Source organism: Phodopus roborovskii, unplaced genomic scaffold (assembly GCF_943737965.1).
Source record: "Phodopus roborovskii unplaced genomic scaffold, PHOROB, whole genome shotgun sequence".
NCBI classification, from domain to species: Eukaryota; Metazoa; Chordata; class Mammalia; order Rodentia; family Cricetidae; genus Phodopus; species Phodopus roborovskii.
In genome coordinates, this window is record NW_026126689.1 from 677,796 (window position 1) to 702,118 (window position 24,323).

The window sequence follows — 24,323 nt, forward strand, 5'->3', positions numbered from 1 at the left end:
AGAAAGTTGAGCCTACGAGCTGTCGTATCTCAACCTTTAAAAGGCTAAAACATGGGTATTTATGGATTTTTATACATAATGTAAAGCAAAATGCAACCCAATTAGAAATAAATCTCTTGCTCTCCTTGGGGTAGCATTGAGCCCTGACTGAGTCCAGCCTTTTCCTGCCTGTGGCAATGGCCTCTTTAGGTTCCTCCTTGCCTGGGAATCTTTGCCCAGTACAATCTTTCCCTTGCCGAGGTGGATGGATTAGGACAGAACCTTTGGTCAAATTATTTGGAATCAGATCTCTTCCTTTCTTTCATCCGGCATGGGAGGGACCTTAGGTGAGTTAACAAACCCTTTGCTTTCATTTCTTCCTGTGTAAATGAAGCAGGAAGCATCAACGGCTTCTACTTTGTAGAATCCTGAAATGAGATAAAGCCCTTAGCTTTGTGATGTCATACTGGACCTTTTAGGCAAAAGTCATGTTGCTGCTACTGAGCCAGGCTTGCAGAAAATAAGTATGTCTTATGCTATAATTCCTGCAACTAAGACACCATAAACTTTTTTTAAACTGTAAACCTTTAAAGTCTGAGAGATGGCCATTTTGATCACCCACAGATTTGGGCTCAATTCATGACCAGAATTCCAACTTTCCACTTTGTACGACCCCCTTGTTGACTTTCTCTTTGCTCTCTGAATCACTTGGCATTCAGAAAGTGCTGAAGTTATCCATTTGTGGAGTTGTAATGTAGATCCTTGAGGAGCAGCTGACCAAACAAGCCCTATTATTGAGTTGGAGGAATCTGGGCTGTTTTATGGACTTGTCAGCCAAGCTTACCTCAGGGAGCTTTCCCAAGACCCCGTCTTCATTGACTTACAAGTTGTTTAATGAACCTTGGCTTTTCTGTGAACTTGCACATCAGAGGAGAGAGGGCAGTAGATTAATAAATACTGTTAGGGGAGGAAAAGGCATCCCCCAGAGCTGTTCTGTAGATGCTCTCCCACTGTGTATTGAGTTGGGTTCCTCATACAACTCAAAAGATCTTGAGGCCCAAGGATCTGAGAAACCTTTCTTGGGCCTCAAGATCTTTTAGTATTTTTTTCTCCCCTCCCACTTTTCTACTAGACCAGAATCATGGCTGGATTCTTATCTCCCCCAAATGACCTGCATTAGCTCTTGGGATGACAGGTTCCAATTATATTTTGCTGCACAGTGAGAACATATCTTTTCTGTTTCTCCAGTTGCTTAAAAAAATTGTGAACCTGGCCTTACTACCACAGGGAGGGATGGAGATGGAGCTTCTGTGGTACCCACTCTGTGCAAAGCTGATTCTTTCAGACTTAAGTTGTGTCAAAGCTGAGGGAGCACATGGGTGATGATGTACCATATCTTAGTGTGCACCATGACCCTGGGAAGAAATTTTCTGATAGACTGTTGTGTGCTTTGTTGCCCTATAGGGGGAAACCCTGGGCCCTAGCTTGCTGTCCTATGGTGTCACAGGTGTAGGTGAAGTTCTACATGAGAATGTTCTGCTAGGGCAGGTGCTGTGGGATAATCCCCTCTTAAGAAGTGTTTTGAGAAGGAAGAGAAGAGACCGAGCTAGCTGGAAGAGGTTCCTTTAAGTGCACAGCAGGAGGAAAAATGGAGGGAGTAAAAATTAAAGGGTATGAAGAAGTTGTACTAACTGTATTCCAAGTATCCTGTTAAGGAATTTATATGCAATAACCTCATTGAATCCTAAATTACAGGAACTGTATTCCTGTTAAACACAGATATTAAATGAATTATCACTGGTCTCCATAGTTGGCAAGAGGCAAGGGCCACCTAGGTCATAATCAACCCCTACTAAACATATATCAATATGTTTTTAATCAATAAGTATTTAAAGTGCAAAGAAACATTGGGGGTAAATTATCTAATTCACTAGGCATATGAGGAAAGATAGGGGAGGTAGTGGTGATTGGTTAAAAAGAAGTTTATATTAGAGTTGAACTGAGACTAAGACCAAGCTTGCTGACTTCAGAGCTGTTAAATGTGTCCTTCCTTTGGAGATAATGCTCCTTTCTACTGACCCTGGGCTGGGTCTTTGCTATAGAAAATTAGTCCCTGGGTTGCCTCAACTAGCTCACACCTGGGAGACATGTTTTGTGCCCACCTCTAAGATAACAGGAAATTAAAAACTGGAACTGGGGACTTAGCCTTTGTTACCAAGTGACAATAAGTTGAATAAGTTGCTAACCCATCATATTAGTCCACTCTCTGGAAACTTCTCTTTGTAAGGTCATCAATGGTTTCATCATTGTTAGATTCAAAGATTCTAGCCTTAAAAAAAATTAATGGTCCTTGATATTATTCGATACTGTCTTTTTCATAAAATTTCTCCTCTGGAGACATTACCTTCTCCTTATTTCACTTAGAGAGCTTTTTTGTGTTTTTTCTTTATTCTAGCGAGCCTTTTATTCTGCCTGCCCCTTACATTTCAGTGCTGTGAGGAATTCATGCTTCACCTCCATTTTTCTTCTCTTCTAAGAAAATCATTCTTAGGTCATGTTCTTCAAATGAGTCGGCATGTCTTCATAGTAAATACTCCAATAGGTTTCCATTTTACAGTCTCACCAGGTCGCTAGTATTCTTCTCGGCAACTCTAGTGAGTGGGGGAAAAAAGGATAAAACTAGCCTTGGGCCTCTCCATACAGGGGAACATTCAGGAAAATGAGCCAAGTAGAGTCCTGTTATGATGTAAGTCAAGCAGACAATTCCCAGCCTTCTGGGGATGAGTAGAGTTTAGGAAGAAGCTTGGATCAAGTCATTATATTGCTGAAGTACAACATACTCACTGTGTCCCGTAGGAATCAATGAACTCTTTATTTGTCTAATGTAAAGAGAAAGACTGGAATTTGCTGGTTTCCCAGTGAGTCTGGGCCTTTAAAAACATAGTGATAGGTTCCATGGAGTCTACCATATACCTTGACCGTGTTCACTCTATTTTCTACTTTCTCTCTCCTGCTCCATCCTATTATTCCTACTCACTTCTCTAGGCAGACTTATTTTTTGCTTTCATGTCAGATCTATAAAAATGATTTTTACAAAATATGGGATCTAAAAATGAGAGAAAACATGTGCTATCTGTCTTCCTGCGTCTGATGTATTTTGCCTAATGTGATCATCTTCACTGACATAATTTTGTTCTTCTTTATGACTGAATAAATCTCTGCTATGTGTATATGCCACATTTTTTGTCCATCTGTTGATATATACTGCTGGTTCTGTAACTTTAACTTGCCTATCATGAATAGTGTGACAGTAAACACAGGTAACTTAGAGTCCTCTGGTGAGTATTTTTAAACATATCTCTCCTCCCGTGGTCTCTGACTCACATGACTTATTCACAAAGTCTTACTTTCAATGGTCCCTTTATATCATTGTTGTTCTGTAGTCTGCCTAAAACACACCAGAGGAGTGAGTGTTTAGCTAATCTTGCCATTTTAAAAAATAGCTTTCTAATATTTTTTCATGTATCAGAAGACAACCATGAAAGATATTTAGGGTATCTGGCTCTTCTGAACATCAACTGACCCTTGGTGAGTTTCTACTACCAGGAGACAGGTATGATGAACTGACCAGCAACCAGGCCACACCAATGTTTTCTTGATGGGCGATTCCCACAAGGCGAAAGAATTAAACAACGGACTCTCATATTCACCAAATCCTTCAAACTCAGTTTCTTTTTACATGATTAAGGAAATGTTGCTAATTTCCTAAAGTATGAGTAGTGTTAGATGAACATATCAAAACTTCAACTAGCCACGTGAAGAATTATTACCTTGAAGTAAGTTTAAGTCAACCCTGGGTGTGTTAAAAGCACATTTTCTGCCTCAGGGATTATTGTGAAAGGGCGGAAAGACTGTAGGAGTCAGATGCAGCGGATGCCTTCAGTGAAACAGCATTTTACACACACATCAGGGCAGGTGTACACAAGATCTCACAGTGGCTGTGACTGCACACACAAGACCTGTATAAGATAAGGCCAGACAAAACTCCCAATATGGATGAAGGAAGGGGCCGTGAAGTCCTGCCTCTGGCTGATAACCTATTGCCAATTGTTGGTCACTGTGAGTTGAGTCAGTTTCTTCAGGGATGTGGCCCCAGAGAGGCTACCCAGCTTCAGCAGATGACCCTACATCCAAGCACACACTAGAACACCAAGTGGATTCACTATGTTTAAGAAAAGTGGATTTGGGAAGGAAAAGTGACGGGAAGGTATGGGAGACATTGGGGGAGAGGAAGTAGAGGTAGAATGATCAAAGCACATGCATGGAATTCTCAAACAATTCTTAAAAGCAAAAAGATCAGTGAAGATTAGACTGTATGGCTGGATCCGGTCTTTGCATAGGTCATGGTTTTTTGTTTGTTTGTTTGTTTTTTTTTTCTGTATTAAACATCAACCTCTTCTCCATGAAGAGGGACATTCTTTTCCTGTCTAGATCCCTGGGCAAGGAGAAGGATGAGTTCTTATTCATCTTTTAAGGCAAATTTGAACCTGGCTCATTTTCTTTTTCTCTCCTTACTTTACTCCTCTTTCTCTATCTTTTCAGGCAAACTTGAGCTTCTAGAGCCCATTCATCTCCTTTCTTTTTTCTCCTTCCTTCCCTTCCCCTTCCTCTCTTCCCTTCCCTCCCTCCCTCCTTCCCTCCTTCTCTTCATCCCTCCCTTCTCCTTCCTTCCTTAAGTTTTATAAATGATACAATCATATAGATTTGAAGTCATAAGACTAAAGTTTCAGAAACTAGAGAAGCCTTCTCGAGATGTCCCTGCCTGCACTCTGATTTTCTTAGTTGGGACACTGTGACAGGGAATGGGACGCGGAGGCAGACCTTGTCTTCTCTAGTCTCTCCCTCACTCCTTTATGTCAGTCTTAGGGAAGGGCTGGGGCCTAGACACTGTGAGAAGGACCTCTATCCCTCCTTAGGCTGTTGGTTTGTTTGTTTGTTTTTCCTTGTGAAGGCTCCTAAACCAACAGAGAGGTAGATCGTGATTCAGTCTTTCCATTCACTCACCAACAAACAGCTGGCTGTAGAGTTCCAGGCGGGTGTGGCCTTCAGTTGGAGCTTTTCGGATCTGCTGGGGCAGGCGATCCACCTGGAGACTGGCCTGCTTGACGTTCCTCTCTGCAGTGACCCGATGCCACTGGTCATCATTGAGAGGGGAGGGCGATCTCACCACAATCTCCACCGGACCGTTCCCAACATCAAATGAAAAGGACACCTCCGTGGCAGCTGGAGGGGCAGAAAGTATGAAAGACACATGAGTGTGTTTCTCCCAGACACCAAACAGCAGTGGGTTGTGGAGGAAAGTTACACAGGTCAATGACAAAACCACTGGAGGAAAGATAAACAAGAATTCCTTATTTCCACTAACCAAGAAGAAGAAGAAAATAAATTTACCCTGGGGGTGGGGTGGCAGTTCTGTGTGCCAGACATACATTTATTTAATGTCTTTTTTAAATGCCCTTAGAAGACTTCAAAGAAGTTATCAACATCAACTTTTTCCAGATAAGAAAACTGAAGCCCAGTGAAATTGGCAGTAAGATACACTTATTCATAAAGGTGCACTGGGTATCCACTCTACCCCCGACCTTGGGCTAGCTAGTCCTTTAGAGGTGGGGCTTCTTGTTTGCTGACATAACTCCTTTAACAGTAAGGGGGGCAGTCTTCTGTGGTAGTTGGAGATCTGATCACAGCTTCCAGTGCCCCGGGCACAAGACCGAGGCGACTCTCTACCTTATAGTTGCTGGTGTTTCCCTAATAAATATTTGATATCTTTTTATTCAGGCTCTCATGGACTCCCTTTACACTGCCTGCATAAAGGTTACCACAGATTCATATCTGTGGTAACCAAGAACCCTCTAATAGGATTTAAATCCCGCTCAACAGAAGGGAAATCGTGCCTGGAAATTTAGCAAACTACCCAAGGCTAGTGAAGTCGTAGATCTTCTGGAGGACCTACTACTGCTACTTTACTAGACCAGCATAAATGTTAACTGCATTGTAAATACTTAGCCTCGTACCTACAGATATATAATTCTCATCAAAGAAACTTCTCTTGGTGGCAGATGGAGACATCACAGAAAGCCACAAATTGCTCAAAATACACAGAGTAATTAGGGGTGGCGTGTCCAGGCCCATTCGATATGTCCACAACTCAACCCCTGCACCTAAGACTCAGGGAACTCTGTAGAAGAGGGCAGAAAGATTATAAGACTCAGAGGCCCCAAAGGTCTTCTGTAAGATCGTGCCTCCTAGCAACAAAGCTGTGCCTGCTGCAATACCACAACAATATGGCTACCTAATTAAGACCTGAACAATCGTAACACCAATAGACTCATGGGGCGCCATCTCTAGACAAATAACTACAGTCAAATAAAGTATGCAGAGAGAGGAGGAAGCAGCCTTCCCCAGAGATGAGCCTTCTAATTGGTTATCCAACACTGAGTGGCCAGCCCTGAAGTCATGAAAATATAAGCAACACTAATCAGATTCATCAGAAGGTATGTGAATGCATATTTTCACAGTGCTCCCCCACCAATAATAATCATAGAAAAATAGGCCACGAATTTAAGAGGGATTTTGCTTTGTGTGTGATACAGGATGGGTTGACGAGGGGAAGGCGTGGGAGGCATGGGAGGAAAGAAAGGCAAGAGGAAAGATGTAACTAGATTTTATGTGGGTACTTTTGAAACTCCAGTACCTAGACTAGACAGATGCTGGTATTTCCAATAGCTCCCCAGGACATGTAACTGTGGAGCTAGACTTGAGAACTATTGCTTTAAGAGAGCTCACAAACTTATTTCACCAATCTTCATAGTCCTTATTAAACATTAGGGTTATGAGTTATTCAGGCAATGGTGGCAACCAGAATCTTTCATTTGGACCACTAGTGGCTGTTTCAAAGGCTGCATAGCACTCCTACAGCATAATTCTCCTCTGCAGGATGCTGCAGACCTGGCTAGTTCCCATTTGAGATACTGGATCCTGCTCATAACCTCCCTGACAGCACTGAGCACAAATCATGGTTGTTTTCATAGATCTCTTCTGTCAACCCCATTTTGCAACAAATCACCTTGCAACAATAGGTGAATGGGTATGATGGTTGCTTGGTCGAATTTGGTTATGAGCATCTTTTTTATTCCACATTTTAAGTGTTTTATGAGGTCCCTCAGCGGCCACCCAGTGCTTTATAAACACCTTTTGAATGTATATTTTTCTCAGAACTGGCAGGGGAGGAAGCTTTCTGCTGAATCAGCACACACATCTTGCGTTCCCTTAGGCTTGGAGAATTCTTTTTAGCATTAAAGATGTGGAACACCAGTGAGTTTCCCTGGCTTTGCATGTAGAGATATCCGGCCCTCTATCCATCAAGAAGCCTTCTGCCTAATCTCTGAGCTGGTTAATTAAATATCTGTCATTTTTTTTCAGGGCTAATGGAAAATTCAGTTTCTTTGGGACAGTGTCACAAGCAATCAAACTTCTAAATTAAAAACCACAGTGGGCCAGATTCTCTCAGGGTTCCCATGTCCCCTGCCTCTGTGTCAGGGTCCCTGGAAAGCTGTCATAACTTTATTGAGCTACAGGGATATTAGTTACAGAGCTCAATTTAATCGACCTAATTGCACCAAGGAATTTTGATCCTTCATGTCCTTAGAAAGAGAACCTTCATTTTAACACCTGCAGTGATACCATACACAGTCTGGTAAAAATGTATCGTCTGGACTAGAAGCCCCTGCCTCTAGGATCATCCTGACAGGACATAACATGCAAGCTAGTGAACTCAGTCTCAACTGCCATGGTAATAGGATGGGAATGTATGCAGACCATCACGTGATTGCAGACTCATGGGTTCTTCTGGGTGGTGGATACAATGGGTGGGGGAAGTAGCCCAGGCTTCAGATGAAATCTGTTCTGTTCTGTGGAACATGGGAGCTGCACTCCTAAGTGTGAGTCATCAGAGCAGGGGGACGAGGGCTCCTGGGCTAAGTGGAGACTGCTTGGCTTTAAAGAAATCAACTGCCATCAGGGAAATAGAATTTAGTGATAAGTTGAACTTAACTCTCAGGTTCAACTTGAAGGGATAAACGCCAGTCTAATTTCCTCAGCTGCTGTCCATTTGCTATGACAAATTCTCATCTGGGTCTTAAACTGTCACCATGTGGAGGAATTCTGAGCACCAGCAGAGTCTGGTAAATGTCCTAACTTCTTACATCTTTTGTCATGATAGGTCCCCGTCTATTCTTTTGACCCATCCTCTTTGTTTTTTGAACTATTTATTTATTCTTTGAGAATTGCATACCTGCATGATTTTTTTTTTGATCATACCCCTTAAACAACATCTTTATGTCTTTTACACACAAACACACTCACACACGTATTTCAGCAACTGGAGTATGGTCAACATACAATATACCAGGGCCACACCCCTAAAGAAAACTGGCTTTCCCTCCCATAGCAGCCACCAACTAACTGTCAATGGCTCCCTGGCTAGGGTTACTCCCCTAACCATGCTGAGATGTTGACTGTTTTGACCTTGTGCAAGTTTTATACAGGAAGCCACAGCGGCTATGAGCATATGAAAGCAATGGTCTTCCTGTCAAGTCCAGGAGACATTGTCTCTCCAGTCCTCCCCAACCTGCGGCTCTCACAACCTTCCAGTGGGATGTGCTCTAAGTCATGATGGGAGGGGCTGTGAAACAGAAACTCTGGTTTATGGCTGAGCATACTATAATCACTTTTGCTATGTACTTGATCAGTTATGAGTCTCTGAATTAACTGCCATCCACTGAATAGAGGAGATTCTCTAAAGAGGTCTGATAGCTGTGCTCATCCATGACTCCTGTGCTCATCCATGGTCCCTGTGCTCATCCATGGTCTCTGTGCTCATCCATGACTCCTGTGCTCATCCATGGTCCCTGTGCTCATCCATGGTCTCTGTGCTCATCCATGACTCCTGTGCTCATCCATGGTCCCTGTGCTCATCCATGGTCTCTGTGCTCATCCATGACCTCTTTGCTCATCCATGACTCCTATGCTCATCCATGGTCCCTGTGCTCATCCATGACCTCTGTGCTCATCAATTACCCCTGTGCTCTTAGTAGCAATCCTTTGTTCTAGGGAAGGAATAAAGTTTTCTAGGACCTGGCTGTTGGTCCTCACTCCCACGAGGGTGCAGGAATTGGGGCTCATGGCCCGGGGCCATCACAAATAGTACAGTTCCAGGACCCTCTCTTCCAGCTCTGCCGCAGAAAGGAAAGAGAAGGGTTTCTCCCTCTCAGTCACTCAATGTCAGCCACCTTGACACCGCTAAGGGACTCCTTTGAGAAATCCCTTCTCCCAGACAGCCAGCCAGTGTGTTTTAAAAGCTTCTAGCATTCAGTTTGTGGCTGATTGCCCTTGGCCTTCTGGGTGAGAGCAGCTGACATTTCAAGAAAGATAATTACAGAGAGAGTCAGTGAGCGAATACAGAGAGGCAGCAGAGGGGACACCAGAGCCAGTGACACTGTTCCGTTAATGTGCGTCTTCACTTGGGGACTGAAGTGCTGCCCCGTCTGTCTCTGTCTGCGGAGAAGGGATTTCTTATATAATGAAGATATTTCCAGAAGCAAGCGTTTGAGAACTGGGTTACATATAGCATGACTCGCCGGAAAGAATGCAGATAGCAAACAGGACTGATTGCCCTTCCAGGAGTATTAAGACTTTTGTTTTTTTGTTTTATTTTTCCCTTCTCTTGAAGCTAATAAGTTACATGGTCACAATTTCACAAAGCAGGCAGAGGCTCCTGGGTAAGAGGCAAAGGACTCATGGTAATAATGCAGCAGGCAACATGAGCTTCTGGCTCATCCTGGTTTCTCTTATCCCTCCACCCCAAAGTCCTAGGGTCAGCCAGGTGGATGCTGCCCTATGAAGTAAGCCTGCTGCGAAGTAGATAACTCCGCACTTAGAAAACCTAGATCTTTCAAGGCACTGTTAGCGAACCCATCTCATTTGGGGGTCTTCATCCTGGTCACGGAACAAGTCTAGCCTCTGCTTTGGGGGAAGCTAGCATTTCTGTCTACCTTCATAACCTTAAAGACATAAGAACAAAGCTTCCGTGTCCCCTGCCCAGAAAACAGGCAGAATGGGAGTTTTCTCTTAGCAATTAGTTACTCCTGATTTTTTATTTTAAAGATTGGAAGTGTTTTCAGTCTCAGCCTTCAGGGGAATTGGGGGAGAGGGGTCCCCATCCCAGATACCAAGTCTGAGAGTCTGTATCTAATTAGGGAAGTATGACCTCTTCTTGTTCCCCGCCAGGATCCCTGGCCAATGACACATGCCTAGAGTCCTTTGGGAGAGGGTTCTTAGCTCATGACTGACATGTCACAGGGGGAAAATAGTTCCCTTTATGCACCTTTTTGGTAGCTAGAAGTCTGTGAGCACTAAGGTTGTCAGAACCATTTCATAAATATCAGACATTATCCAACCCTCATATCATTCCCAGACTTATAAACCTCAGGATTTTCTTCTTTTTTTAAATAAATGGATAGTTTTAAAGTAACATTTTACAGTTTAAAAAGATTATGTGAATGCGAGTACAGGCGCCTGCAGAGGCTAGAGGTGGCCAGTCCCCTGTTGTTGGAGTCACAGGCGGCTGTGGGCTGATACCTTTAGTTTACTTAGCGTCTTTGTATCCAGAACATGGCTGAAGCCACTGACCCAGGAAAACCACAATCTTTGGTCAAATTACAACATTCTATAGCAAACTCTAAGGGAGTCTAAGACATAAATGAAACACAGATAATTTTCATCACAGTTTTCCGTGCCGAAACATCACTTGGTGGCATACTGACGAAGGAATAGTATGGGTGGTAGGAAGTGTTGCTGGTTTATCAAACTGGACTAACAAATTCTCTTCACCTTAACAACTGAGCACAACAAACCTCTTATTGCTGCCCCCTCTTCCGCCATTGAATGCTAATTCCAGCAGGTGGCGCTGTGCGTACTCCTTAAGCAAACCACTGCAGGCTCACAGTGCAAAGTGACAAATGGAACCCTGTCCACAAGGCAGCCCCCTTGGGCTGAATTAGGACAGCAGGCGAGGTAACATTTAGACAACAGATACAATTGGGGGATCGCAGAGAGAGAGAAAAGACAGGGAAAGGTGCACACAGCACCAAGAGCTGCCCAGCCACCTCTGGAATCGGTTTCTTGTGCATGAAAAATGAGCTCCAGAGAGCGCCCCTGCGGAACTTCACCAGATTCATACAAAGAAACTGATCATTGCTGTAATAGACAATTGAGACACTGGCGAGAAACTTGAGACAGCCATGGCAAGGGTCAGGAGGGCTGGAAACCATGTCGCTGTGGGGTTCAGAGAGGAAGAGAAGGAGAAAGCAGCGAAGCCCCACCCACATGACACACCCCAGTCCTTCTTCCCAGTCAAGGGTGCACCCTACCTATTATCCGTTCTCTGCTGCTGCCTTCCACAGGAAGATGCTCAAGACTCCTACTCCTCACAGCCTTATCAGCACAAAGCCTGCCCCTACCCCCGCCTTGTCGTTATTTACCCACCAGTTTCTCCTCTCCCCTTTCTCATCCTAAAAGAACTTGTGCTGTTTAGCATCTCTGTTCCCCGTTTGTCCGACTCCCTCTTTAACCACAGCTGAATGTGCTTCTTCCTTAGGGCAGTGAGCCTTGCTTTTCTTTACTTCTCTGCCCACAGGTCACCACATTTGAAATGCTGTCTTTATACACCCTATGTTAAAGACCAAACAGCTCTCAAGTCCTTTCCTCCTCTTTATCTTGATTTTAAAGATGACAGATGGTACCACTATCTGACGGAACGGGTCTGTGCCTGTTCTTGACTTCCCTAAGGTAGGGGATTTTCTGTTGTGGTCATTTTTCCTCTCAGAACAATCCTTGTCATGTAGTACTCACTTAACATTTTGTGAATGTATGAATGAACGAACAAGAGGCAAACAGTTACAGTAACAGTACCCCAAAGGGAGGGAACCAGGCATTTCCAATGTCACTGAACACTTGCAATGGCACCTGGAATCCCACAAACACCTTTGTTAAGAGCACAAAGTAACTGGATGAAAAATTCCCACGGCACCAAACACCACACAGTAGCTATATCTGTTGGAAACAATTGTTCCTCAGTATTGTAACCCAAAGCACTTGATGTTTGGGGAGTAAAATGAATTGCCTCAGGTAAATACACAAGTCTGCATTTTGTTAAACCAATTGACTCCTGCCTTAAGAAACACTGAGGATTTCACATTTTCTTTTAGTTGATCTGGGAATAGAGGGAGGGTGTGTAAATGGGTGAGGGCGTGCCTCTGCACAGGAGAAAGGCTTGTTAATGTTCTCAAATACAGGAAGGAAACTATTAAAAATTAGTTTAATATATCAAAATGGCTAAGAGAAAGACTTTGAGCATTGTCCCCACCCTCCAAACTGATTGATTACATATATATGCACATATATATATATATGTATACACACACATACATATATATACACATACATACACACACATATGTGAATCTAAGCATTATGTAAGTGTATTGAAATGTCACACTCTCTGCCATATCTAGGCTTCATCACTATGTATTAAAAACTTAGTTTATAAAAAAAACATAGTATGTTTTGTATTTACTCTTTCTCTAAAGGGGTTTGGGTTTTGTCCTCAGTTTTAAGAAGGTAATCTCTAGACCCTTGGGATGTCCTGCCTGGTAAGAGTTTCTTTGTTTGCTTGAGTTCTTTGGGTTGTATCAGAGACATTCACACTGTGATTCAGAATGGAGCCCAGGTGTACCAAATAATACCTGACTGTCTCAGAGAGATCAACAATTCTAGGTGTTAACCTTGTACTAAGGGCCGGGGCACTGTTGAAGCCCTTTAAGGAAGGCTGTTTCCTTCTAAAAGAAAAGAATCTACTTCTAGATGGAGGTTTGCTTTTGTATTGCCTCTTCCCCTAAGAGTTGTCCCTGTTGGACTGGTCAGTCACCCGGCCAAGGGACCACTCATCAGGAAGGATAGTTCACATGAAACCATGTTAAGGAGTTGAGAGGAATAATTAATCTATAAACGAGGTAATACACCTTTCCTTCTTAGAATTCCTACCCCTAGTTGTAGTCACTTATAGCCACGTGGATGGGTTAACATGACTTGAGACTGCTCACTCTTCAGAATTATTCAGAAAAGTGTAACTTTTCTTCTTTTTATATAGTTTTTCCTGCTTTGTTTTTGATGCTTGTCAAAGCATGAACATAATTTCCTGGACACTCTGACCTTCCTTAGTTTTTCCTAAGGTTCTATAATCTCACCTCCCTTCTGCCATGTCGTGGTTTTCTCTCTGCTTTGCCATTCTCCTCCTCTGAGCAGCTGCCTGCTTGTCTGGCCTGAAGCTTCCCTTCCAAACTCTAATAAATTTGTCCTTGAGCTTCCTTCTCAGCGTGTTCTTCAATCATTTTCTTAAGGAGACTATAAATTTTTGAGAGGTGACCCCATTTTCTCCATAACATGTATAGGATATGAACTTTGATGTTACACACTTCCATCATCTGAGGAGCTGGAAACTGAGTAGACATGTGAGTTTTTCGTTATTTGAGCATAAGAGCGCCACAGGAAAAACAAAACAAAACAAAAACAAAAACAAATAAACAAACACTGAGGTTCAGGGAAGCTTCCTAGGGTTTCAATACTCTGCGTATCTTGTCACACATAGCTACAGGAAGGGAATATGTTCCTGACTCCACAGGGAGAAGGCAAGCAGAAGCTCAGTCTCTGGGGCTGTTTCCCGGACTCTGAACTCCGTGCTTTCCCCCTGATTTTCATCTTCATCCTTTACTTCTAACAACAGCAGCTCCGAGTGCAGGGGCCACTTTATGAGTTCCGTGAGAATTCTGGGCAATTACTGAGTCTGGGATGCTGGTGGGAATCTATGCTTGCAATCGATGTCAGGAGTGTATGTAACTTTGTGGAAATGGTTGTCTTGGTAATTTGCCAGTTGGTTCTAACTGCACAACCCCACAACACTCAACGTTTCAATTCAGGAACACAATGGACAGACCTGACAACATTAAAAACTAAGGACTTCAGAGGATGAATTTCAATCTCCAATCTCACCCTGGCTGTCTAGATGAGAATTGAGGCTGTACGCCATTAGAACCCAGAAATAATGAAGTACAGAGATTTTTCTTTATTGGGTTTTTTTTTTTTTTTGCACCAATAATTTTTCTTTTTGTTTTGTCAGTTTGTGGATGTAGAGAGTTTTAAAGCCATCCATACATATTCACACCAGGAAAAAAAAAGTGTTAAACACATCTGAAATTGAACAAGAGCCAGGAAAATGTATTTGAAGATTTTTTGGAAACTCTTCAAGGAAATGCTCAGAGCTTAAGAATCAATGTTATAAACTTGCTTTAAAATCTTCTATCTCCTGATAACCTCTTGAGTATGAGAAATATTTCTCTTCATGTAGCTTAGCCTTTAAGGTTTTTATTATAGCTGAAAACCCAGCTTCGCAAACAAAGGCATCTGCAGAGAAGAGGGAGTGAAAATGAGATACCACTGGACAGGCAGAGGCAGAGTGCTGTCTTTCAAATGCAAAGCCTTTCTAAGTTTAGTTTGCTCTATGCATTTAGCCATCTCTGAGAATAACTTTTTGAATACTAATGGACCCATGCGATTTAAAGATTAAAAAAAATCAATTGAAAATGATACGTGGCTTGAAACAATACCACATGCCTGATGTAGGGACAAGGAGTGGGTTTCTGATATCCACCTGGAAGGAGTGAGCAGAGGCATCGGCACTGGTCACAGAGGGTCCAGATGTAGGAGAATAGATGGAAAGCCCAGATGGTGACTTCAGGGCGTTACAGTGTTTGTAATAAATGGAGATGTAGTGTCTTCAGACAAACTGTTAAACTAGATTCCCCAGGTATAGAAAACATTGTGACTTGAGAAGATGGCTCTCTTGACACTATGCAGACCTTTTCCTTTTTCTTTTTCCAAGTAGAAATACTTCCTGAAAGCTACTTGCTTCGATACAACATAATGGATAAATCAGGGAGTTTGTTTAAAGTGATGTCAGAGATGGCAGGCTAATTAAATGGCTTGGGAGAGTTCAAGCCAAAGGGATCATGGGAGTTGAGGCCCAAAAGAGGTAACCCAATCAGGGGCTAAAAGAGCTGGAACTGGGAGAGATGTGCTAACAGGGTGAAGTCATGTCCTCATGGAAGTTATGAGGAGATGACATTTTAGTTGATGAATTGACTGTAACTTTTAAATGGCTGATATGTGGTTGGTTGCTCTGATGGAGACTTGATAACGAGGAGAAGACGAAGACAGAGAGTCCAGGGTGAGAGGATCGATAGGCTTCGGAAGGAGATGGATGCTCATGAGGGCTGTGGATAAGTCTACCAGAAGGAGGGTGGTCAGAGAGATGCCTGTTTCCTTGTTGCTACAAACTGAGTTCCACTTTGTAGATCACCTTTGTTTAGTAAAAAAAAAAAAAAAAAAAACCTCCATTTTCAGAAAACTCTTTCAATATTCATCCAATAAGACTGCAGACAAGGTTTCTCTAAGAATTCTAAAAGTGCTAAATGAAGACATATTATACATGCTACAGACTCACAATGTAAAATACAAGATTGTTTTCCATTGGAGCAGCAAATGCACTAACACTGTAGAGTATAGCAGTGCTGGTCGATGGGGAAAGCAAAACCATAGCATGGGTCAACTCACTCAAAATGTAAATGGTGAGACGTAGGAGCGGGAGACAGCATGGATGGGGGGAATCTCACAAGACAATATCTCTTGATGATGAGCTACAGGCAATTAGTAACTCCTGAGAGAGGGGGAATCAGTTTTCCCCAGGGATGAGCCTTCGATTGGTTCTCCATTCCCAAGTGATCAGCCTTAAAAACATAAATCTATCTATCTATCTATCTATCTATCTATCTATCTATCTACCTACCTACCTACCATCTATCTATCATCTATCTTTCTATTCATCCATCAATATCATCTATTTATCATTTATCTTTCTATCTATCATCTATCTATCTATCCATCCATCCATCCATCCATATCTCTATATCTATCTATCTATCTATCTATCTATCTATCTATCTATCACCTATCTTCTATCAATCTATGTACAATGCTTAATGGAAGCTGTATAATAATATTAAGGAAAAGGAACAATAGAGAATAATATATGGAAGTAGAAGGAGAGCCTAGAGGGAGAGAAAGGGGAGAAGTGTTGCAGAGGTAAGATATGATAATAGGGGTTGAAGATTATCAAAGCAAATTATACACATGTATAAAGTATCATAATTAAACCCGGGGGTTTATACAATCAATAAATTCTAATAAAACGGAGAAAGTTCTTTCTGCTTGTGAATCACAGCAAAAAAGACATAACTTACGTAAATAATTTCATTTGTTTTTCACTAGTTATGATTATTTTAATTTGTTCCTAACCTTCTGTTACTGTTGGGTATTAGAGGAACCTAGGGGTCAAATGTTAAAAATGCTAGATCTTTGAAGCTCGGTGTTGGAAGTTTCCTAAGATAAGTGTTCCATGAAAGCTGTTTGAAGAGTTAGATCCTTGAGGTCATATATTTCCACATCTGAGAAGTGACAGAAAGCACTTCGCAAATTCCCGACGGCTGTACCAACCAAACACTGCTTGAACAAAATGTTCCTCTGGAAATGAAAACTGCTAAATAATGACAATGACCCACTCTTTGTTTCTGATCGTGACTGCTGAACACATAGCTTTCATATATATATATGATATATGCAATATATATATATATATATATATCATAAATAAATATTTTGTCTCCCGAAAGTCTGCACATACAAAACATGGAAGAAGTCTTTTAGGACCAGTTCAAACAGCTGCATTTATGGTTTTTTTTTTTTCCCCTTATTTAGTGAACTAAGGGGACATGATTTCTTCCTAGAATATTTCCTTTGAGAGAACGTTTCAGGTCTGTTTAAGCTGGTTACCAACTTCTGCCTCTGGATGGCTCTACATACCTGCATAAAGTGAACTCAGGGAGGAAGCTTTGGGTAAAGGCTCATCCATTGGTGTCAATGTCCTACTGGGCCATCCTCCATCGCCCTTTCCTAATACAGCCTCCTGTTTCATTCCTCAAGCTTGTTGCTGTGATGCAGAAGCAAGGGCCCCCTGCTGTCAAAACTCTAAGGCAGAGAGCAGATGGAGCAAGACGTGCCCTGGTGATTCCTGGGAAGATTTGTAGTAAGCAATGGTGTTGTGTGATGGAGAATTAGGAACAAAAGTAAGAACACCAAAGTTTGTAAAACTGTAAGAGTTCAGCTCATGTTTTCTTCTAGAAATTTTTTTTTTCAGGCTTCACATTGAGATCTTTGCCCTATTTAGAGTTGATTTGTATACAGAGTGATTGATGTGAGTCTATTTTTATTCTTCGTCATGTGGCTTCTAGTTATCCCAGTACCGTTTGTCGAAGATGCTGTCTTTCCTCCAGTATGTAGTTTTGACTTCGTTATCAAATATCAGATGGCTATAATCTCACACACTACTACGTTTGGGTCTTCTATTTTGTTCCATTGATCTACATGTCCATTTTAATGCTTTTATTACTATAGCTCTGTAATTCACCTCTAAGTCTGGCATAAGGATTCCTCCAGCATGTTCTTTTTGCACAGATTCCTTTGGCTATCTGGGACCTTTTGTGCTTTTGTGAACAATCCAAGATCACTGGAGATCCTTAATGTCTTCATTAATCTTTCTCCAGAGATTTAAAATTTTCATTGAAGAGATCTTTTTCCTCTTTGGTTGGGCTTATTTCTAGATATTTTTGAGGCTATCATTAATTTGAGTGTTTCCACGATCCCCTCAGCATGCTTGCTATTGGTATACATGAAAACTATTGATAAATTGATTTTTGTGGCCTGCCACTTTGCTGCAAGTGTCGGTCATTTCTAAAGTTTTCTGGTAGGATTTCTGGAATCTTTTATATATAATATCCAACTGACTGCAAATAGGGATAACTAGAATTCACCTTTCCCTATTTGTAACCCTTTAATTTTCTCCTCTTGTCTTACTTCTGTAGCTAGGGCTTCAAGCACCATATTGAAAAGGAATGAGGATAATATACACCCCTTTCTCATTTCCGATTTTAACAGGGTTACTTTGATATTTTTTCTCCATTTAGGATGACATTTCTCTCTCCAAGAGCCATATATCATCCACAGAATCCTCCAGTGCCAGCCAAGCATGGAAAACCTTTGTTTAAGTAGTTGGTTTGGAGAATACAAGAGATTCCCCAAACAGTATAGGTTATTGTCAATGCCCTTGATTGCCTCCAAGAACATGAAGGTAAGACCCTGTGACAGATGACTTGGAGGGATTGACCTAGAAGTCTCCCCCATACAGATTTACTCTGATATTATTAGAGGGTGCTATGAGAGCTGCCAAGAGAAAAAGCCAACAACAGTCCAATCTGGCTTTGAAGCCTGTGAACCACAAGAACCACCTCAGCAAGTTATCTCCAGTGGTGCAAAAGTAGCACTTTTATCCTGAGGACAATCAATAGCTTCATAATTGTACTGAAGTTTCAATATTCAACCACAGGGGACTCATGCCTGGTATATCTACCAACCACCCATGACTGAAACATCATAGACCCTAGAGAACTTACTATAGCCACATTCCCAAACCAATATAATTTCTAACTGTATTCTAAATATGCGAACAGATAAGGGTAGCTCTCACCCCTCATTAAAAAATCTTCTTTTAGAAGCAGGTGAAGACTATTCCAGAGATTCCCCATCTGGTCAAAGTACAGAAAATAAGTGGCCATAGGATGCTTATCCCCAGTGGATACATCTATAACCCCTACAGCTAAGGCTTGGGAAGCATCCATGGAAAGAGAGAGGAAAGATTATAGGAGGTAGAAGGCCAGGATGTCTGCTGTGACACAGGGTCTTCTATATATGACAGGGAGGCTGTACTCATTAAATCTCAACAATATGGTTGCCTGAGCAAGACCTGAACAATCCCAACACCATCTAACATGTGAAATGTAGATGGGGGAAATTTCACAAGGTTTCACCCCCTAGATGACTAGCTACAGGTAATTAATGACTGTTGACAGAAGGAAAATAAAATTAGTTTTCTCCAGAGATGCATTCCTATATAGATTATGATATCCCAAGTGGTGACCCCTAAACATATGAGCAACGCTAATAAAATCAGGGAGTTATTTGTGTATTTGACACAATGGTAATTGTGAAGAAGTTATAAATTTGAACAGGAGTTGAGAGAGCACAGGTGGACTTGGACAGGGGAGACTGTGGGATGGGAATGACATAAATACAGTACTCATAAATGACATTAAAAATTAAATAAAAAGAGCTAAGCCTAGAAACATGGATTTTCTGGAAAAGGGAATACTTAGTAGTTGAGGTGCCTTCTTCAACAATCATTCTATACCCGTGCTTCTATTTGTTGATGTAATAATACATTTATTCCCATGCAGGAGGCCAGTGAATAATAGGACAGACTCTAGAAAATATCAGGTTAACATGCTATCAGTCAATAAGAATTCTCAAGAAGGCATATTACAAAAAAACATTAGTTATACTTTACTGTTGTGTTTTAAATATAAAGTTTAGTTCTTTCAAACTATATACCTTCTTTGACATTTTGACATGACCCTTACCTTTAGTTAAAAAAATGACTGTTGTAGAGCTTTAAAAATTGACATAGAAATGTACTTATAACATATTCTTATATGAAAATTGGGTTATAAAATTGTATGACTCACATTATCTCACTTTTGCAAAGAAAATCTATAAAGGAACAGAAAAGTATTTAGAAATGTAGGCCCCAAATGATAATTCAAATATATTGGAATACAGAATTATAGTGTTTAAAAAGTCCCCTTTGCTTCTTTGGATTTTTAAGTAATTTGACAACATGAAGACAATATTTGTGTACTTTTAAAGTTACAATCTAATAATACCCACTTTCCTTTGCAAAGATTGGTGGCATTTTAAGCAATTCAATCTTATCATTTTAACAAGCATTTAATCAGGGCAATTAGTTAATCAAAATGCAGAGAATGAGATTTCATTTAAATCTAGACCCTAGAGGAATTTTAAATGAAACTGTTTCTCTCTACTTCTTCTAACTCTTAGAAACTAAAAAAAAAAAAAGTGGTTAAACTCTACCATGAAATATGTTTTAAATCAGTTGTATTTTTTTTCTATTAAAAATGGCTGGGGATGTGTAGCTCAGTTGGGAATGTGCTTGTCTGGCATTCATCACACCTGGGATCCCACATAAAGTAGGTCTCATATCTCATGCTATGATCCCAACATGTGGGTTGACAATGCAGAGGATCACAAGTTTAACGTCACAAGGTCTTTTTTCTCTCACGCATTGAGTTCTAGGCACACTGATCTACATGGGACTCTGTCTCAAAGAGAAAAGGCTAAAAATAAGGACGTGCTATTTTCGGAGTAAAACTCTCACAGGTCTTTAGCCAGCGTGTTCCGGTGTTGAACTAATGTATACAGGAAGCAGAACGCGGGACGACGAGCATAATTCACTGTTATAATTACACTCGACAGATATGCACCGTTTCTATTATTCATGGGCTCTGGTTGCGCTCACCCAGAAATTCTTCACAGAATACTAAACACCACACTCTTCTTGAGAAGTCATTTAGAATTCTCATCAGTTCTCATCAGAGGAATCAAATTCAAAGATGCAGAAAACCAAATCTGATCATGTTAACACTACCCACAAAGACAAGAAAAACGAGTAATTTCCTAAGAGGCCCTGGGTCTAGTTAGCTTCCCCTTGTGAGCTAACACCGATGTGTCAAGGGTCATTTCTTTAAAGAAAGGCATCTTATGACAGTCTCACAGTGTCAGCTCTGTGATTTCCGGTTGCTTATGTGTGCTGTGATTAACCTCCCCGACTTCTGTGACTTATCTTCTTTTGACTCTGAAAACTCCTGGTATTGACAAGAGTGTTGCATACAAGCTGAGGATTCAGAAACACAGAAAGCAAGTGCTTTGTCCTTCAGCATTGCCGTTCCAGATCAAATGGCCTCCAGACCCCAGGACCTGCCTCCTTTTGGCCCTTGCAGTTCAGACTCCAATGTTTTTATGTTTTATTTTTAATGACTGACTATGGAGTTTTAGTGTTGCATACAGTATGTAGAAAAACACATTTTGTGTTCCCAACACCCAACTCAGAAACTTCTAGAATTCAATCCTCCTTATAAATTAGAAAGTACCCAAACTAGAAAATGAAAACAAAAAATGGTACAACGAACATGGCTGACACAGAAAAGAATGACCTTCTTTTGAAACTTTTAGGAACATGCCTTAACCATGACCTTAGTCTAACATGAAATTATGAAGGAAGCCGAGACTCAGGGCACAGTCCTATTTTACAGTTGCTTTGGAAGCCGAGGCAGAGGGTTGACAGTTCAAGGCTACCTGGGTGACTCTGAGAGACTCTGCCTCAAAAAGCAAAGATTGGCAGAATGCCTCTAGTCCATGAGGGGTTCCGGATAACCTGAGATCCCAGGTAAGACTTTAATCTTTTCTTTTCTCCTCTTGGTCCTGTTATGAAAAGTTACCTTTTGATATAAACAATGTGTCTTTATTGGAAAATTTTCCAACTTTGTCATTTATGAAAACCATTTCTAGGCTTTCTGGTTGACTAATGCTTCCTTTCATGGCTTTAATGATGTGATGTTGTCTGGTGGCTTGCAAAAACAGATCCATATCATTGTACTAACCCTTTTGAGATAGTCTTGGTTTTGAGTTGTTTTAAGTAATCTACACTAGTCTACTCCTGATGTATTGTGTCTTCTTCTGTTTTGTTTTAAAACTGGCTTTGAATTAATTGGTCCTGAGCATCATCTTTGGCTGCCTCAACAACTCCCTAGTATTACAAATGCACACTGACTGGCCCACAGGAGTAACTCTTCTCTTGAAACTCTTGTTGTTATGAAAATATTGAGCCTGCACAGACACTGCTTATCTCTTAGAATGGCAGATGGAAGGTCTCCAACTTCATTACAGTTTAAAATTAACACACACTCTCTCACTTTTCTTGCCAATAAACTCATTTATTACTGAGCAATGACACATTATTTTTCCTATCTCTGCTTCAGAATGTGAGAATTCATGTTTGACTTGTCCTTTAGTAAGCCCCTGGGCTCCTGCCTGGTCATAGGCAGGCTGATGCTAGCTTTGGTTTGTGTGTGTGTGTGTACACACTATAATGTGCCATCCTGTTCCAAAGGGAATGATCTTATGAGTAAATAATGGAGAAAACATTAAAATCAGAGCCAGCGAGATAGAAGTAAAAACTATTTCTCTACATTAATGACATACAACTTCTACTCCATCTAAACAGATGCTGTAGGAAGATACTCATTAACAAGGATGCCTGCTATCTTCCAGGAAATGTACCAAACTGTCTGTGTGTGTGTGTGTGTGTGTGTGTGTGTGTGTGTGTGTGTGTGTGTATTTAAGGCTATCTAAGTTCTATTTTGAATAAGGATACAAAGAAAATGGAAAAACTTTTGTGTGATTAGAATCACCTAATCATGGAAGAAGGGAGGATTCCAGAACAGGTAAACCCACAAGAAGTCTCAGGAAGGTGCTAGAGAGTGCCAGTAGTGGGAAGCAGGTAAACTTAGGCATCCAGTACAGGTGAATGTCTGCAGTGCCAAGAAGGTTGAAGTTCGAAATTAAAACCATGGTCATCAAGCTTTCTGGTTTTAAATGATCTTTCAAGGCACGAGAAACCATTAGCACTTATATAAGAACAGGAATACTGGGATCAGATTTGTAGAAACTGAGCTACATTGGGGAAGTCGGATGTCAGGAGGAAGGTGCTAGAGGAGGGAGACACATTATGAGACAGTTTGAATGAAGAATCCAGGGTTGTCAAGGTATGAAGACATCCTGGGAGACAGAGAAAGGAGTCTGAAGTTTTATTACCTTTATGTCTATTTTCTATTTTCCATCTATCTTACTACAATGGGATGGATACAACACTCTGTCTAATATGTGCTGGTGTGAAAGCTCCAGGAAGAGTGACACTTTTCTGTATTAAAATACAGTGTCCTGTCAATATAAACTATCTACCTAATATGGGGGAGGTTAGTAAAACCTAAGGATCAATTTGAATTTTTAGATATGGATAATGAAAAAAATGAAGATGCTGTTAATGAGTAGGGAGCACAGGAGAAAGTTTTTGGGTTGAGACTGTGGGCTTCTGCTTTGATGTGCTGAGCTCATGTCCTTTGTGAAATGTTCTCAGGGGTCACCAGTATCATTTATAACCAGGCATCAATGGTAGTCATTGGGATTTCTGCAAACACGTGTTATTAGTTCTGGAAAATCTCTCCTGAGAGTCACTGCATGAACAGAGAAGGCCTCATTGGTCATGAGTCCACTGAGGGTTGGAGGTGGGAAGTGACATACCAAGTTGGTGGGCTCTGATAGGTCTGCAGAGTGATGAATGCTGGAAGGGACCTTGCAAACGGCCTAGTTTCACCTGACTTCACATATGAGCATGACACAGTCTGAAAAACCTGGAAATGACTTTGGAGTGGTCAGCTGAGAGTCTGTTTTTATTTTTTTTCTTTCTTACTTAGTAAGTCAAGTGTGTCATTAACATTTTGTCCTTTGAGATTATTCTCACAGCAAGAGTTCTCTTTTAGTTCATCAAAACATGCAGATGCCAGTGTCAAGCTGGGTACATATTTCCATATGTCTTCCTTCCTTGGATAAGGATGAAGAACATTATTGAATACTTGGGGATATGGTCCCTCTCTTGGCTTTGATCACTGTTGAATATTTTGGCTTATTCTTGAGCACCCCATGACACACACACACACACACACACACACACACACACACACACACACAATAATGTATGTATCATGGAGTAGAGCCTCAGGGGCCTGTTTCCTGGATGTCAACTTCTAGAGCAGAGATTAGACTCCAGAAGGAGCTATCACTATCACTTCCGGTTTGACTAGAAGCAAGTTGTCCTTGGATACTCAAGAGTCTATAATCAGAGGCAGATACAAATAAATTGTTACCAAGGAGGTGACTGATTTTCAAAGGAAGATCCTCTGTTGCCATAGAGAGGCAAGCAGAAGCAGCCTGCTATCTCACGACAGAAGAGAGGGAAAGTGTGACATGGGTTGCCACATGAGGCTGCCAAAGAGCTGGGCTGTCCTTTGAAGTTACCTCTAAAGTATGAG

The 24,323-nt window shown here is 41.3% G+C and overlaps 1 protein-coding gene across 1 annotated transcript in view; it reads right to left on the reverse strand.

The window, feature by feature from the left end:
- Nucleotides 1-24,323, reverse strand: part of Cntnap2 (contactin associated protein 2) — a 1,802,334-nt gene that overhangs the window by 196,566 nt on the left and 1,581,445 nt on the right. The window contains 1 exon segment of the mRNA XM_051174658.1: nucleotides 5,044-5,262. Within this exon segment, the coding sequence (XP_051030615.1) occupies nucleotides 5,044-5,262 (219 nt within the window).